Source organism: Nelumbo nucifera, chromosome 2 (assembly GCF_055504915.1).
Source record: "Nelumbo nucifera cultivar China Antique chromosome 2, China Antique-T2T, whole genome shotgun sequence".
Taxonomy (NCBI): domain Eukaryota; kingdom Viridiplantae; phylum Streptophyta; class Magnoliopsida; order Proteales; family Nelumbonaceae; genus Nelumbo; species Nelumbo nucifera.
The window spans coordinates 8,510,777-8,528,356 of NC_142650.1; the positions used below are offsets into that span (position 1 = coordinate 8,510,777).

Sequence of the window (17,580 nt, forward strand, 5' to 3'; positions counted from 1 at the left end):
AAAATTCCTATTAATCCTCGTCTCCATCCCTACCCCACCAATGGATCGGGAAAGTCGAGTCCCTGTTGGGGACAGGGAAAATTGCCATCCTTGTATGGAGGTAGAGATGCACCGTTGGGGCATTATAGGGATGACAATAATGATGCATATGTGTAATGACAAATGGGGAAAGGGTTAGAAAAGCAATGAAAGAGAGAGGCGATAAGTTGACCACCCACATGAGTTTTAAAGATTCAGGCCCCGTTTGGTTCACGGGAATAGGGGTTTGAAATCGGAATCGAATAGGCTATTCTTATTCAAACTATTTGGTTGGGCAGAATCGAAATCCCATTATCATTCCTGCTGGAATGGCATTCCTCCATTCAAGGGATTGGCCATTCCCTACCCCTCTCTTGTGAATAAAATCTCATTCATGTTTATTCCAGTTCTTATTCCCATTCTTATATGAACCAAACAGACTATATAAATAAACTATTCCGATTCCAATTCCAAAATCTTCCCATTCTTATTCCAATTCCGATTCCAACTACGAACCCAAAATACCCTCAGTGTATATTTTGAAATATCGAAAAAAATGATGAATAAAGAATCAACAGATATCTAACTCTTTTTGAAAATCTCATGTCATGGTTATGTCAAATTAGGAAATCTCGGTGTATGTTCAAGTCTTTTATCCTTTGATTTATTTTAGTCTCATTAATCTCGCCTTTAACAACCACTGCCGCCCACTGAGCATTAATAGAGGGGGGTTCTGACGTCAAACAAGAAACTGACAGATAATAAGATATCTATGGGCGGTTAGGTCAACCTAAGCTGGCTTGATGTGGCTGAATCTGGGATCCAAAAATTGATAAATCTATTAATATACTATAAAAAACTTGATAAGTTTATTTTATATGATTTTGAAAAGGAAAAGATTAATTCATTAAATGAAATTTCCCACCAGAAAAAAAAGGTTTATTAACTTTAAATGTAATCAATGCCAATGAATTAAGATCAAGATGGGGTGGCTAAGAGAAACAAAAAAAAGGTAGTAAGAGGCGTAGATTCTCCCGAAAATTGGGTGAGGAAAGAATTCGGGACCTGATATTTCAGGTCATTACTCATTACGACCAAAAAAGATATTCCATGTCAACAATTCTTATGCCACCACGTGGCAAGTCTTTTGGTCATGCTTGGTGGAGACTGGAGGATGCTCCCAGTTTCTGGTGACGAGTGCGCTGGGCATTTGGGGAACACAAAACGCCATCTGAGCGGGGGCTACCGAGCCCTATCAGTTACCTGCAGGCTGCAGCAGGTGCGCATAATTACTGGATGCGCATTTTAGTAATTATCATCAATGCAAATGGAGAAAAAGGAAAAAAACAGAGAAATTTTCGAAACAATGTATAGTCGCCGTCATTTTTCAAAAAGTTCGGGGAGTATTTCGACAACTGGTAGCGGTGTACCTGTAATGCATGCAACCTTCACCGTGGATATTAGAAAAAACCCTATAAGATTCATCCATCCACACTTGGTTTTGTGAATTCGGCCCTCTTTTTGTACTTTCGCAATCTCCATTAGGCATCAACGTAGCCTACGTCGCGGCAGTGATTTTGGGGCTTTCGATCTTCGCGGGTCTGCTCACTCTCCCTCCTAACTATTCGAGAGATTAGTGCATTTATTTTTCAAATAATTGGATGAAAACTTCCTTGTTCAAACATTTTCGTGTCTGTTAGGGTTTCTCAAATTTCAGATGGCGTTTTCTTTTGCTCGGTACTTTAGCTGATAGCAGATTCTATGTGTTTCTTTCTTTGATTTTGTTATAAGTCTGCAGATCTGCAAAGCTGCTACTTTCGAGCTCGTATTTCTGTTAAATTACTCATTTCAAGATGTTCTGGCGCATAACAGCTCTTTCCGCTTCTTCCCCTGTAAGTGAAACCCTAGATGATTTTGCATCTGCGTTGACATCTTTAGCTTCTTGATCATGGTCTCTATATGCCAATGACAATTGTATTTTGTTATTATAATTTTTTGTTGTTTATATGTTGTTCTTGAATTTTAGCATATTAAGGTTGCGTGCTAAACAGAGCTATAACTATAAGCATCTGCAATTAGTAGTTCAGTAAATGCGGGAAATAAAGCTTTTAGTGCGAGGTTATTTTAACGCTGTTAGTGCCAATCTAAAGTTTGTAAGCTCTGAAGGGAATTTGGTGTCGATTGGATGCTTAGGGTCGAACTCCGATATTCTTTAGTTGTTAATTTTAGTTGCTTTATCTGTTCTAGAGGAAGGGAATGTTTAATACTTTGCCTTTCATAAATTCCCGTTATTTATAAATTTGAACTTGTCCCGGCGGTTGAGATATAATGTTGTGGAAGTGGAACTACTGTTCCTTTTATTGTTTTATGGCTTTCCTGGAAGAAACATTTATTTTTCCCATTAGTCCACCTGATTATGTTAACTATTCATAACTTTCTAGGTTATATTTGCTGTTTTACTTCTCTTTTTCTTGACTTTCTCATAATGATTTCATTGGATTTTGACACTATATAGCCTTTCTTGCCTTTCAATTTCTATTTTTTTTTTCATTAGCTGCTCTTGTCTATGTCATAAAGTGTTGAAACATCTTTTCCTCATTGATAGGTGGAAGCAGTGTTGGACAAGGACAACTTCACTTTGGAAGAGCTTCTGGACGAGGAAGAAATAATCCAAGAGTGCAAAGCTCTAAATAGCCGCCTCATAAATTTGTAATATACTTTTCTGCTTTACTTATCACTTATCAGTCTTATCTATGTATGCGTTTTCATCCTAATTTATAAGGAAATAAATGTTTTTTCTTTGTATGATTCAATGTACTTGATGCACAGTACTTGTTTTCAGTTAAGCATTATTTTTTTCCCTACCAAATTGTTGATCAGTTGGTCAATGTATCTGACATGAATAAATGCATGTTTATTAATCTACATTTGTTTTATGAAGTATAGTAAATGGATTTTGGTTTTGTTACAAGCTATGGCTTTAGAAAGAAAGTACAAGTGAAAATAACAAGTAGACAGGGAACTTTTTATTCAACTTGTATCAAACCAAAAGTAAAAAACTTACTAGCCTAGTTTTGGAAGTAGGAAGTGAATACCTCTAGAAAGGAAAAAGAAGAGCAAGAAAAATTTAATTAGGCACAAATGGGTTAGGAATTGAATATATGAAGAAAGAAGAAAGTCCAATAAAGAACTACAGCTGGATAGAAATGAAATTTGAGTACCTAAGAGATGACCTAAATAAAGCCTACGAAGTATAAAAAATTTCTAGAAACTGACATGATTCTATAAAACCATAGAATTCTCATTGAAGGTATTTTATGGTTGGAAGCCTAATGGAACTCATCTCTTTCTCTCTCTCTCTTTTTTTTTTTCCTTTTTTCCCTTTTCTAGTTTGCGTGATAGAACCCAGGTGGATCAGTTACTGCACTATATTGTAGAAGAAGCTCCAGAAGGCGCTGACAGCAAACGTACTTTCAAGTAATCTGCTCTGACTTAAGGAGATTCTTTTTTTACTAGGATTGCATATTAGATATATTTTGTGTTGTAACTTGTAAATACCAAAGTGTATTTTTTCCGTTGGTTATGTTGCATTTCATGACATCATTTATTTTAACGGTTTAGGTTTCCCTTCATTGCCTGTGAGATATTTACATGTGAAATTGATGTCATCCTTAAGACTTTGGTAGAAGAAGAAGAGGTATATCTTTGCTTTATGTTCATATTTTTTACACTCTTTGTTTATGGAAGTTTCTTTCATAGTGATCTACATTTCTAATTAAGTATTCTTTTATTTGTGGTTGCAGCTAATGGACTTGCTTTTTTCTTTCTTGGAACCAAACCGTCCTCATAGTACCTTACTGGCTGGGTACTTCAGCAAGGTACTCTACAGTCTCATTTCTAATTTGTTTATTTATGTTATGTTTTCGTAGGAAATGCCTGGTTTACTACTATCTTTTCACTGTGATTTTCTAGGTTGTTGTGTGCCTTATGTTACGGAAGACGGTCCCACTTATGAATTATGTTCAAGTAAGTATATACTTAACCATTTGTTCTACAAAGACTTTTTATTTATAAAAAAAAGAGAAACAAACAAATAACTTGTTCTCCCTTTGCTTTTGCTCTATAACCAGTTTTATAGAATCTAAGTAGAGGGTGAACAGTTGAATTTAGTATCTCTGGGTCATGTGAAGGAGTTGATGCTGCTTAAAGTGTAAGAGGGAAAAAAAAGAAAGAGAAAGCTCTAACTTTGCACTGCTTCCATCTCATTTTGATTCTGAATTTTGGATGCCAAATAACTCTTATCACTTCCAATTTCAAAACAAACCAAAATTTAGTATTCTTTTGATCAGTAATAGGAAATCTATATTCATTAGTAAGATTAAATTTAGTAATGTGCAAGTGTACAAGAGAAGAGGCTAAGGTAGCTTCCAAATGAAAAACAGCAGAAATATAGAAGTAAAAACCCATAGTACTGTAGTAGCCCTACCCTAGAGAAACTGGGGAGATTCTGAATTCCTCATTAAATTTGATCCAATTGGTGATTTTCTTCAGCCTTTTTAGTCCATTAGGATCATCCAATGTGGCTGGCAGCTAATGTGGGCCTATGATAGATAAATCTGTTGCTATTCCAAGGTGGTTCAGAAGAAACTCTTAGAGTTGAATCTCATTCCTAGGTTTAGTTGCCAGGGAGTACCTAGTTCTACTGATTTGAAGTTAGGCTAAAACCTACCTGACTCCCTGGCTTGAGGCCTGGTTTCTTAGGGTTAGTTGAACTGGGGCTTTGCTCTGCAAGATTAGGGATTTTTTCCCTTTGTGGGTGTATGGGGAAGCTGCATTGTGGCAGCCTCTGGATTATGCTTCTATCTGATTTTTATTTTTTTGATAAGCATCTGCTGTTCTTTAATAAAACCTCTTTCACGCTGTCACTGGTAAAGAACAAAAAAAATCTTTAAAACGGAAAACTTTCCATCATGCTTGTGCATTATGCACATGAGCCAACACAGAAGTGGTTGATCTGTCAATTCAAATAAGCTTTGTCCCCATCTATAAAAAAAAGAAGCCTTGTCCCAGCCATTTGAAGTTGGCTAGATGAATCCTCTTCCACAATTCTGTTCTATCCAGTGCCATATCCATTGTTAAATTTTGGAACCTTATATCATCCCTTACTACATCAATCCATGGCCTTTCTGGTCTGCCCCTAGCTCTTCTATCTCCTTCAACTTGAAACGAATCAATTTTTGTTACTGGTGCTGTGGATGGGCATTTCTGCATGTGATCACCGAGCCATCTTAGTCTACCTTCTCTTGTTTCATAAAAACTCTTTGAAAGGCATGCCTTTCTACTCCACTCTCTCCATTTTATTCTTCTCTATCTCCTGAATGTAACAATAAATTTAGTAGAATCAGTACCCAAGAAAAAAGGTGACAATAAATTGCTCTTATTCAGTATTGTTTGATATTTACATGTTATGAATATGGACGTGATGGTTCTTGGGCATGTGGAGCTCCAGAAAGGGCAGCTTCCTTCTGGGTGATCATGATTCTTAATGCACTTAGTTATACAATGCTGATACACTGAAAATGATGCAGAACTGTGAAGATTGATGGCAAGGCCTATGTAATGGGATTTGTGAAAGTTAAATTTGTATTTATTAAAAGAAAATGAAATTTAGATGTGCTATTGGAATTTGGAAACAATTCTGTTCTGGTCTCACTGTAGTGGTATTAAGTGGTATGGTAATCTGCAAAGTACCATCATTAGGTATGTCAGACGTAGGCATTCCTTCAAAATTGTCATGTACAAGGAAAACTATAATACTTAGACCATGGATGACTTGTGTGTCTTTCTGGTTTTCTTTGACTCCACTAATTTACCTTTGTTTTTATCAGGTCCATCAGGATGTTATCCGCCAGCTGGTTGATTTGATTGGAATCACATCGATTATGGAGGTCCATCACTAGAATCATAAATGCCTTTCATGTATCTTATTTCAAGGGGTTGTGGATTTTTCGTTTATGTTTGTTTGACAGACAGTAGAGAGTACTCTTTCCTGACAAATTCTTATCCAGGTTTTGGTTCGACTTGTTGGTGCTGATGATCACATGTATCCCAATTTTATGGACGTGATGCAATGGCTAGCTGATAGTAATTTGCTAGAAATGATCGTCGATAAACTGAGCCCATCTGTAAGTGTCCAAAATTGCATATTGTGCTCTTGTAAAAATTTTCCCTTTAATTTTATTGCACTTTATATAAAGTTTGAAGCTATAGTTACCAGTATGTCCCATATCGGCATCGTCTGGTTATAGTATATAGAATTTCTGTATCGCTAAATACAAAGTATAGACAGGACAACTTAGGGAAGCTAAACATCCTAAGAGACATGTTTCTAGAATGTTATTGTTCATGTAGGAGTTGGGCTCACATAGAATCATAGAATGCACACAAAATAGGCTTATGTACTTTAGAAAAATGACCATATGCATGATGGTTAGTTGAACTAAAATTGTAATCTGGTAAACTAATTTTTCATTTGTGGATTGTGGAACTTTTGGAATGTCTGACATGTGAATGCATCGCGATTTATGTTTCTGTGCTCAAAATATTGTCCTTGTATTGATTCATGTATGCTATTTGGACACTTATGAATGAGGGGGGAGGGGGGGTGGGTGACACACCAATTTCTAGAACTTAAATAGAGTTGGTCCCTTTTGTGAAGAATTTTTTTCTTTCTCTTTTGGCCATGTTGCACTGTTTACCTGTGCAATTGCTCAGGCATCACATGATATTTTATTTTATTTTGTTCTTATTTTTTGGCTGGCATTCTTGCTATGCATTCTTAGTTTATCATTCTGGTTAGTTTATTGAATGACTTTCTGGTTTCTGATATTTTTGTGCACAAATTGATCAGAGTCCTTCTGAAGTTCATGCCAATGCAGCAGAAACTCTCTGTGCTATCACTCGAAATGCTCCCTCGGCTTTGGCTGCTAAACTTTCTAGCCCAAGGTTTTCAATTTATCTCTTTCACTTGAGATATAGCCAGATTTCCTTTACAGTAGAAACTTTGATATTGATTGGGGGATTGACTCTTTTTTTATTGTTGTTATGCAGTTTTGTTGCAAGAATATTTGGTCATGCACTGGAGGTTTCACAATCAAAATCTGCACTTGTGCACTCACTGTCTGTCTGTATCTCTTTGTTAGATCCCAAAAGAGCAGCTATTTTCCCTTTGGCTAATTCTTTCCGAAGTCAACATTTATATGATCCACCCATTTACGTCAATCCTGAGACTGTTGGTGCTATGCTGCCAAAACTTGGTAAGTTGGGTTTGAACCATAACCACCATAGTAGTTAGTTCTGTCATGATTCTTCCTATCAATTTTTATTCTACATACATCAGATCTGATAAATATTTACTGCAATAAGCTCTCATACACTATTTTTTTGGTACTTTGGTTGTATTTCTGCTCAGTTTTATATGTTTAATCGGTTTTGAAGTTTTGTTGACTGCAGTTGATTACTCCTTTCTTTTCCCATCTATAGGCATCACTACGTAGTTTATTGCTATTTGCTTTTTGCATTTACTGCCTTTGTAATGGTTTCTTTTTGCTTTGGGTTTTAATGTGGATCATATGATTTTGCATTTACTGCATTTACTACGGTTGTTAATGATTTGTTAAACGATGTTACCAATTTGAAGTCTCCTATAACATAATTCCTTGTCTCTTTTTGTGACCTTAAAACAACCAAAAGCTTGCTGAGTCAGGATTTGATATCCTGGCTTAATATACTCTCTTTCCATCCTGAGCCAGATGGATTATGATTTTGATGTTTGATTTGAGTGGTATGCAATTATGATCAATTCAGCGATTGCTTATGTTCATATTGGTTTGTAGAACTTAACAATAAACAAGGGTTTGCTTTCTTTGTGATGTATCCTCAGTTATCAAATTGAGAAATCATTTTGTTGTTTGTTCTCCAAGAAACTTGAAAATAAATAGTTATTATGATATTTGTGAAAACCATCAAGCTTATTATTTGATGCTGTACCATTTTTTACTAGCTTGTAATCCATCATGATATGCATTGGGAACTTCTAAAGAATATATCCTTAATTGCAGTTCTTTGTGTCTTTTCTTATAGATAATGTTTTAAAAATTTTCACAACCTTAACCATCCTTCTACTGCCCAACATTAATGCAGGGGACTTGCTTATGCTTTTGAATGTTTCCTCTGATGAGAGGGTTTTGCCTACGTCATATGGCAAACTTAGGCCTCCTCTTGGGAAGCACCGCCTAAAGGTTTGTTCCTATCTTGGATATAATGTGGGGCTTAATGTTATATTGTTAGTTAATTTAATAATAGCCTTTTGATATGTAAGCTTTGACATATTTTCTCTGAGAAACAAATAATGGTAGACCTGCCTTTCTTTCTTTCACTTGGTGGGAACCAAACCTGAAAATCTAAGGTTGAAATTTGGGTTAGGGTTAGGGTTGAAAAGTCCAAACCCGATTTAACTTTGGGTTGGGTTGGGTTAGGGTTGAGGCCTTGGCCAATCCGTCCCAACCCAAACCCGACCTAGCTTGATATTTGTATATGTGCAAATATGCATCATAAATGTATGCATATATGTATGTCAACAATTTTGACAAGTAGAGTAGTTGGGCCAACCCTAACCCAACCTGATAGGGTTAGGATTGGGGGTTCCTTAGCTTGGGTTGGGTTAGGGTTGACCTGAACCCAACCTAAACCAAGCCCAACTTGCACCCCTAGTTGTGTTGGACTTTGCTGATTATCCAAATATGTAGCATAGTTCTCTTATGAACACATATAGGATGGGTTAGTACATAGTAGGTGGTTTGACTTTCTGGAGTGGGAGTTTGGCTGGTTGTTCAAATGTATTAAACAAATCTTTATCAATGTGTATGTCTCAATTAGGTGGCTTTCATAAATCATAACTAGTTTGACATTATTTCTTTTGTTAAGATTTCATGCTATGTGTAGTTTAGATGCTGAAATGGGAATATTATTGATCTTCAGGTTTTTCTCTTTTTCCTAATTCTTTTTTAACTATGCCATTTCAGATTGTGGAGTTCATTGCAGTTCTATTGAAGACTGGCAATGAAGTTGCTGAGAAGGAATTGATCAGCTCTGGTACTATCGAGAGAGTCCTGGATCTATTTTTTGAGTAAGTTATTATTTATTTAATTTGTGTATTTGGCCAAAGTTTGCAAATTACCAGTAGTTTAACATATTATTTGTAATGTGTGCAGGTACCCATTCAATAACTCACTTCATCATCATGTAGAGAGTATTATCTTATCATGCTTGGAAAGCAAGAATTATGCAATTATTGATCATCTCCTCCGAGATTGTAATTTAGTTGGTAAAATTCTCCAGGCAGATAAAAATCCTGCTATTCCTGGAGATTCAAATCAGGTAGTCAAATATTCATATAATTATGGAAGTTCTCATTGTTTGAGCATCTCTAATTGATGCTGTTTTTTGATGTCATTCATTCATTCATTCATTCATTCTTCTTCTTCTTCTTTCATGTGTTCAAAATAGTGTACATGGTGCTATGAAATACTTTCCGTCAATCTAGCTTTAGTTGGCCAAATCTTCAGGCTAACCCTATTTGTTCTAAGCTTGATAGATTTTTAGTTTCATTTGATTGGAAAGAGCATTGGACAAGTTTGTTGGGAAGAACTCTGCCTAGAATTAGCTTAGATCATTGGCTGATTTGCTTATTGAGGAGCACAGATGGGGGTCCGGTCCCTTTCAAATTTGAGAACATGTGGCTTACCCACTCGGGGTTCAAAAATAGGGTTAAGGAATGGTGGGATACTTTGGTTCAGCTACTAAAATGGGAAGGGCAAAAGTTCCTAAAGAAGTTGTAGTTGCTTTGTCATACCTCTATGTACAAATTAGCTTGGTAAATTAGTGAGGTGACCCTTCATTGGCACTTTGTTACCTAGGCATTGCCTTGACAACCATGCTTGGAGTACACCTTGCATAGGACAAAAAGTTCTTTGTAAAGAAAAGTGGAAAATTATGGCATTGCCTTAGTGTTGAATGGGCTCTCCTAAGTGGATGAAATGTTTGTGTTGGGCACACTTCAGATTCTGAGACTTCATGGATTCTTGGACATTTAACATAATATCTACTTGCTTGTTTGATAGAAATTAATAGTTGATATACACAATAATGCTATTTTTCTAGAAACCATTTTTAACAAAGAAAGTTCCAGAGTTTTATGTATATAATGTTAGAAAGCAAAAAATTGTGCACTGTACCATTTGAATAGTTTATACATTTCTATAGATGTGTCCATGAATCCATATTTTTCTTATTGTCGAGTCAGATTCCTACGTGCCAGATTTTATTCTTGCGCCCATGTCCATGCAACACTGGTCCTAGGAGTTTTGGGATGAAATTTGGTATGGTGAAAGGTGATGGAGGTTTATGGGGACATCAAAATATGAGGACACTTGGAGATTGATTGACACAAAAGGATGAAAGTGGCAAAAAGGAGAAAATTTTGATTTTTTGTTGTGAACTGAAGAAAAACCTTAGTTGGGTCAGTTTTAATTGTACTGATGGCTGTAAGTGGCTGATTGTAAAACAATAGAGGTAGAGAGAAAGGAGAGATTCTAGCTCCATAAATGCCTTTTTAGTGAACTCTCCTTGCTCCAGAAAATAGAAACCTAATTTTTTATTTCTGCTACCCTATTAAAATCCACTGGCCACCTATTCACTCCCCCAGTCTAAATCAGCCCTATACCACTGGTTGTATATCGTATTGTTCTGTTTTTGCTCAATTATGTTATATTTTATTTCACCCCAAGTTATAAGAACCTCCCCTAGTTATAAAAGGCCATTATCCAGTGTTGGTCCCAGTCATCTGTGTCTTGGGAGGGTAGACTGGATACAGTCCTACACTTTTTTTTTCTTTGCGCAAAGCGGCTGCTCTTAGACTTGAACATGCATTCTCATGCTTTCCAGCCCAAGGTTTGACCATTAAACGAAGTAATGGCCTCTAGCCTTCCATATTCCAACTTCTAATTTAATAAACAATGCTCCCAAGAAGAAGGGCTGACTTTGGCATGTGGCAAAGGGTTTTCAGCTGAATTCCCCATCAATAGATGGCTAGGAAAGGAATTTGTGGATCTCTCTTGTCTTCTGAAGTAAGAAATCCAAGTAGCACATTTGTCCTTTATATAATACAGACATGCATGCATACATACATGCATTCATGTATATACAATACATTCATTGGCACTACATTCTTTTATACCTTTATACTCTTATTTTTTGTGATATATTCTTTAATGTTGCAGCCAACCTTACCTGCTGCTAGAAGATTTGCTCCACGAGCTGGCTACCTTGGACATGTCACTCGAATCTCTAACAAACTTGTTCAACTAGGACATGGTAACAGTCACATTCAGGCATTTCTACAGGTTGGTCTTGCAAGTTGTCTCTGGCTGACTACTCAAGTCAGTGTATGACGCTCAAATTCAAATGTGTTTGAAAATCATATTTCCTCTATAGTGAAGCCTTTTTAGGGAACTGTAGTTGTGGATTTAATGTTATCTCAAGGGACTTGACATTTCTTTTAGATTATCTCTGCAATTTGTGGGTGCCATATTTCCTTATTTGTCTGTTAAGTTGAGTTTTGGGCCTATTCTTATTGGAACGCTTTGTTCTGTAATGGTGATGCCTTGTTCTTTCTACATTGTAGCAAGATGCCAATCCATGATTGAAGTACTTTGTGTATTATTATACCCTCAGAATAGGTACCATTTGTCCATCTTGAACAAATTGCAGTCGTTTAAAGCAGTTGCCAAATATTTGACTGGTCATTTTCCAAAATTTTCAGTAGAAAAGTTAGCAAGGAACTTTGAGAGAATACATGTTATCACTACTGATACTTTATTGTGTTGCTCCATCCTTTATGTCAGTAAACATCTTGGTATAATGGTACCTAGGTTTGGCTGGAAAAATGGCTCTTTCTTAACATGTTTGTGTTATTTGCTTCCAGTTACAGTGTTGCATCTATGGAAAAATATATGCTCTGGGTCAATTTTGTCTGGAGCATATTTTGGAGGAATTTTGATTCAACTTTGGTTCATTTACTTTATCTAGGAAAATGGTGAATGGCTTGATTGGCAAAGCACTGTTCTACAGGAGCGTAATAATGTGGAAAATATCTACCGCTGGGCCTGTGGGTAAGCTTCTTATCATCACTTAGTGCTACATTGTTTTGTTTTGGATTAACATATTGGGCATACAATTTGTAGTAATACAGTTAAAGCTGAGGTCTACCCCATTATTTTGCTCGGTGGACTTTTGTCTTCGAACTTGCTAAAAAGGGTACAAAGAATCCCTGTTCTTGAAGGAAGCAATTTATCATGAACTATGGATGTTGGTTGGGTCCAAGGTTTAAAATTCCGCAACATATCAGGCTGTATTGGCTGATACTTATTGTTTTGATAAGGGCCTGATATGTGGAATGGGTCAAGTTCCGTGGATGCGTTCCTTTTTGTTTGTATTGGCCTGATATGGGCCTGTATTGGGTTGTTTTGGGCGGGTCCAATATGGACTGTAACAGTGTGTATTGGCTGATACATTTGGAATTTTGGATTTTAATCTCTTTTAATGACATATTTAATGTTAACCCCTATCTTTAAGACACACTGTTACTCCTATATTCAATGCTAGTTTATACATTTAAGGCAATATTAATCCTCAAATTTGAATTTGAAGGCATGCCATTAAACGCATTACACACCCTTTATTTAGCTATATAACCCATAAATGGGTGATACTGTAACAAGAAGGTTTGAACCCTGGTTATTAGTTTGTAATGATCACCAAGTCCATCATTTTTTTTGATGAATATACCAAGTCCATCATTATGTGCTGCTATATTTGCTTGTTAAAATTATATGCATATTTGTTCTTAAGTAAGCTTTCTCTTCTTGGTGGATGTTTGTCAATAAATGCTAAAACTGTTTATTAAAATTTATATATTAATAACTATTAAGACAAATTATATTGATTTTCTGAAAATTAAGGTAACATACACATTTTATATATTAATAACTATTAAGCCAAATTATATTGTCAGACATGCAGACTAGCACTTTCTTTTGGTTTTTATATTAAAATATTTGAACTTTGAATGCTATATGTTGGTCTAGTATCAGTTGGTGAAAAACCAAAAGTATTTAGGGCTGATGTAGACCAAGTCTTGGACATATTGCAATCCAGAAGGTTGCCTACCTCTGGCAGACAGCACAGATTGGCCCATGATCTCTACATGTATTAGATAAAGAGTGGGTTGTGTAGGGAAGGCCCCTACTTGACCTGATCAGAAAATTTTTCGTAATATCAATATGAAGCTATGATATCAAGGGTTTGAAGAAGCACTTGCATGGTGGTTTTCATTTTATTTGGTTAAATAATTGGGGTTACAAGTTACTATTTATTGTATGGCTTTTGGTTGTTTTCATTTTTCATTTATATGAACTTTAAGCTTTATTGCAATCCTTTCCTTGCAGTCGTCCAACAGCATTGCAGGACAGGGCAAGGGATAGTGATGAAGATGATCTTCATGATAGAGATTATGATGTGGCAGCGTTGGCTAATAATTTAAGCCAGGCTTTTAGATACAACATGTTCGAACATGAGGGAGAGGAGGTATTTTCAAAGTTGCCTGAACCTGTATGGTGTTGACTATGTAGTGGTGCATGCTGTTTGTCTTCGGTTTGATAAATTTTCTTTTTCATGAATTCTACTTTTGTTGTTGTTTTATGGTTTGCCTTGCCTCTTGCAGGTCCATGGATCTCTTGAGCGAGATGATGAGGTAATATTGTTGATCTTCTAAGCTAATGTAAATTGTTATGTTTATTTCATATCATGGATTATGTAGGAAACACCAAAATATTATTAATTACTGGGGTTGAGAAATCTAGGTGGCAACAAATATTTTTCTTACATTATAAATTTTAATATATTATTTTATCAAATAACTGCAGGATGTGTACTTTGATGATGACTCAGCTGAAGTTGTAATATCATCACTGAGGCTTGGTGATGACCATGAAAGGTAAGATTTCTGGTCACTGGGATATTAAAATTATCTTGGCCATTATGCAATATTGGCCTCAAGGATCAAAATATCGACATGTCAGATACCAACAATTGGGTATCGGTGTGTTGATAAGACCGATACTCTTGCCTTTTTTTTTATTTCTTTTATCTTTTTATGTGCGACTCGGGTTGGCCAGAGTTAACATTTTGCACTTTTTCGGGTTCAGGCTTGGAGTCAAGCCCATTCAAAATTTGACACAACCCCAAGTTCCCAACCCGAACCCACCCAAGTTGCACCTCTAAGAGGGATGCCTTCTTTTATCCCAAACTTTACCCACCAACCCTGTATGTATCAATATATCCATGCGTCTCCATGACTACTTGAGTGTATTGTATCGATATTTTGATCCTAGCTTTCTGTTCTTGGGAAGGGTTGGCTGGATATAGTCCGGACTTTTGGCATTGTTTTTTGCGTAAGGTGGCTGCTCTCAGACTCGATCGAACCTTTGTTCTACTTGCCAGCCTGAGAATTTTCCACTACACCAAGCAATGGCCCCTGGCATATTCAGAAGCATAGTCACGAGTTTGCTAAGGTGCCAGTTGAGTGGTAGTTGTCCTAGAAAAAAATCTACGTTCAGTACACTAGTCAGGGAATTAGTGTGCAACTTGGGCTGGTTATATTGGGTTTAAGGTCAATCCAGGCTTAACCCAAGACCTGAGCCTTGGGGTTGGGCCTGGGCCTGGGCCTGGACCAACCTTAGGTCAAAGCCCGAGTTAAGCAGCTCAAGCTAAACCAAACACAACTCAAGCTGGGCTGGGGTGCACTTAAGCAGACCTGCGCAAGTTGGTAGAATAAAGGAAAAAAAGGATACAATTATAATACGGTTATTTGTAAATATGATATAGTTTTAGAAAGGAATACAACTATGCATGCACTTAACATGCATAATGCATCTGATAAAAAATATACGTATGTATACATGTTTGTGCATTACTGTGGACTTAGTTGATAACATGGGCAAGATATTAGATATATACTCTGGAATGTACATTCTATTGTAAATTGTAGTAGTATATGCACACACAGATAAATGCACAATATACGTGGGAAAAGATGCACGATGTACAAATATACATTCGGTGGGTAAATATATTATAGAAACTTGGGCTGGCATGGGTCGGGGTTGCTTTGTCTTGGGCATAACTTGGCTGTCTGAAGCCCCAATCAAACCCAACTTGAATTTAAGGTCATGCCTGTTTTCAGGCCCAAGTCCAACCAAAGCCTGAAAACCCAAGAAAAAACAAAGACAAAATTCATTGTAAAAAAAGTGCAAGTCTACATGATCTTGATGCATGGTACTGGAGCTGCATAATAGAAAGTTTACCCTGTTTCCCCATGTCACTGTTTTCCCTCTTGGAAGCTTCATCAGTTCTTTTACATGCAACTAAAAGAGTCCTTTTTCCTGGCCTATATTCATTTTTAAGAAATTAAGAAAATACTGCACTATCTATTCATGGGATTTATAGGAAAGAAGTGAAACACCAATTTGATGGATACATGGCTCGAGTCCAGAGAATCCTCATTAGCAGGTCTGGTTCAGGGACATCCCCCTTGTGGTTAAATGATCCAGTCACTGCATGCTTCAAAGCCTGCAGAACATTTTTTTCTTTTATTTTCCTGTCCTTTTCTTAATGAGTTGTTCATACAACAGTTGGTTGACCAAGGACATTTGGATTGTCACTCACAGATGGTTACATTTCTGTATTTCTTGATGCAGCAGTTTGTTCACAAATTCCAACTGGTTTGCTTTTCAAGATGATAGAATTGTTGGTGAACATCTGAGCACCTCTCAGTCGGAGAAGATGGATGAAGTCAATATGACTGGAGCAACAAATGGTGGCGGTAGCAGTAGTGACGATGAGGTAGTGGTGGGAGAGGATGACGAATTAGTTGAAAGCATAGTAGCTTCTGTAAACGGGGCATCAAGTTCCAGCACAAAGATTCAGGATGAGTGCACTGGTAATGGTCCTACAAGTGGGGGAGACCTGAATCCCCAAAGTGACAAGGCAAGTGCTTCTGGTGATCTGGGTTTCTTCCGGTTTGACACAACAGATAGTAGCAACCCATTTGGTGATAGGCCATTTCCTCATTGGGTGGGGTGGCAAGAATCGCCAGATTTACAGGTTGGTGGATCTGGGAGGAATCCATTCAGTGATAATGGCGCCTCCAATATTGATATTTCCAGCCCAATGGATTCTACTGGGACTACCATCAATCCTTTCTCTAATGGGGAGGTGAAAATGCATAATGGTGCAACGAGTTCTTTGGTTTCCAATGATGGGCCTGTGGGGACTGCTGCAAGTCACATGACTGCTGTACCATCATTGTTTGAGGAGGATGTTGAATTTGTCGGTGTGGAATTAGAGGGCACGGAGAAGGCAATGGAGCAGGCCCTGAAAGAGGGGATAGTAGGGGAAGCAGGTCCGTTGAAGAGGAATCGTGAGCCCAAGGTATCAGAGAAGTCCAATGAGGATGGTTCAGGGATGTTTGAGTTCAACGATACAAACTATTGGAGGGTCGATCAAGAGGTTGCTGTCGTTCAGGAGTGATTGGTTGCTTATGGGTTGCCTGTCTCGGTCAGATATTTGAGCCATATGTTACGGGTGCCGTGGATGTTGGCGGCAAGGGTATTCTGGCTCATGTGTATGTACAGTATATTTTTCCAATTAGGGATTGGGTACTGGATCGTGTTATGCTCTCTTTTTTTTTTGTTGTTGTTGCTATTGTTGTTATTATGTTTTCTGTTCTGTTTCATTTTTTACCCTTAACTGGGGATTTTGTTTCGATGCCTCGTAGCCCCCATATTTTATATTCCCATCGTCCACGGTTTTCTTTCTGCATAATGACCCAAAGTAATTTGGATTTCTTCACACTACAGTAGGGCTGTTGTCGGATTAGAATAGGATAGATGATAGACGGATAGGCCACCTGTCTTATCTAGATGTTAGATGGGACTTAGTATGCCATTAGTTTTTTTTTTTTCATTTTTCGAGGAAAATAGCTAAGTTTGTTTATAATAACATAACGAAAGGAAAAAAAAAAACTATGCTGCCAGAGTCGCACTCTTAACAAAATCGATTATGTTTCGAAAGTAATGAAATGAGAAAAAACTTTATTTTGACAAAATTGCTTCATAGCCCTAACGCCCATCAGGCATCAAATCCTACCAAGTACCAACCTTTTACTTGGGACGTTTTTAGTTTTTATTTTTGGGAGAATGACCAATCAGCCCAGGGTCAGAATTTGTAGGCTCAAAGTACAGTTGGAGTGAAAATCAGAAATCTATCTCTGCAGTGAAAATCAGAAATCTGCAGTGAAAATCAGAAATCTTAGTAATAACATAGACAATTGTCCTTTTGAATGTTTATAGCTCTGCAGTGAAAATCAGAAATCTACATTGGGCC

The 17,580-nt window shown here is 37.1% G+C and overlaps 1 protein-coding gene across 4 annotated transcripts; it reads left to right on the forward strand.

Annotated features, from left to right (window-relative positions):
- The first annotated feature begins 1,388 nt into the window (after nt 1–1,388).
- LOC104594863 (uncharacterized) lies at nt 1,389–16,962 on the forward strand. Of its 4 annotated transcripts, none has more exons than XM_010255382.3 (20): nt 1,389–1,617; nt 1,810–1,910; nt 2,624–2,727; nt 3,409–3,495; nt 3,640–3,715; nt 3,822–3,896; nt 3,991–4,044; nt 5,907–5,966; nt 6,087–6,203; nt 6,929–7,023; nt 7,129–7,334; nt 8,221–8,318; nt 9,102–9,205; nt 9,291–9,456; nt 11,358–11,480; nt 12,166–12,248; nt 13,584–13,722; nt 13,859–13,888; nt 14,061–14,131; nt 15,894–16,962. In XM_010255382.3, the coding sequence occupies exons 2-20, from the start codon at nt 1,872–1,874 to the stop codon at nt 16,723–16,725; spliced, it is 2,559 nt and encodes an 852-aa protein (XP_010253684.1). In that variant the 5' UTR covers nt 1,389–1,617; nt 1,810–1,871; the 3' UTR covers nt 16,726–16,962. The 4 variants fall into 4 exon arrangements, with proteins under 4 accessions (XP_010253684.1, XP_010253686.1, XP_088755537.1 ...); XM_010255384.3 differs by having other exon boundaries at nt 15,897–16,962; XM_088899411.1 differs by having other exon boundaries at nt 1,475–1,617; nt 1,817–1,910; nt 15,897–16,962.
- Nucleotides 16,963–17,580: the final 618 nt, after the last annotated feature.

Bases quoted from the DNA above. Each gene is read 5' to 3' on its own strand.
- LOC104594863 (XM_010255382.3), top strand. From the start codon at position 1,872: ATGTTCTGGCGCATAACAGCTCTTTCCGCTTCTTCCCCT. The intron at 4,045-5,906 runs GTAAGTATATAC...TGTTTTTATCAG, and splicing joins CACTTATGAATTATGTTCAA to GTCCATCAGGATGTTATCCG. The intron at 11,481-12,165 runs GTTGGTCTTGCA...TACTTTATCTAG, and splicing joins ACATTCAGGCATTTCTACAG to GAAAATGGTGAATGGCTTGA.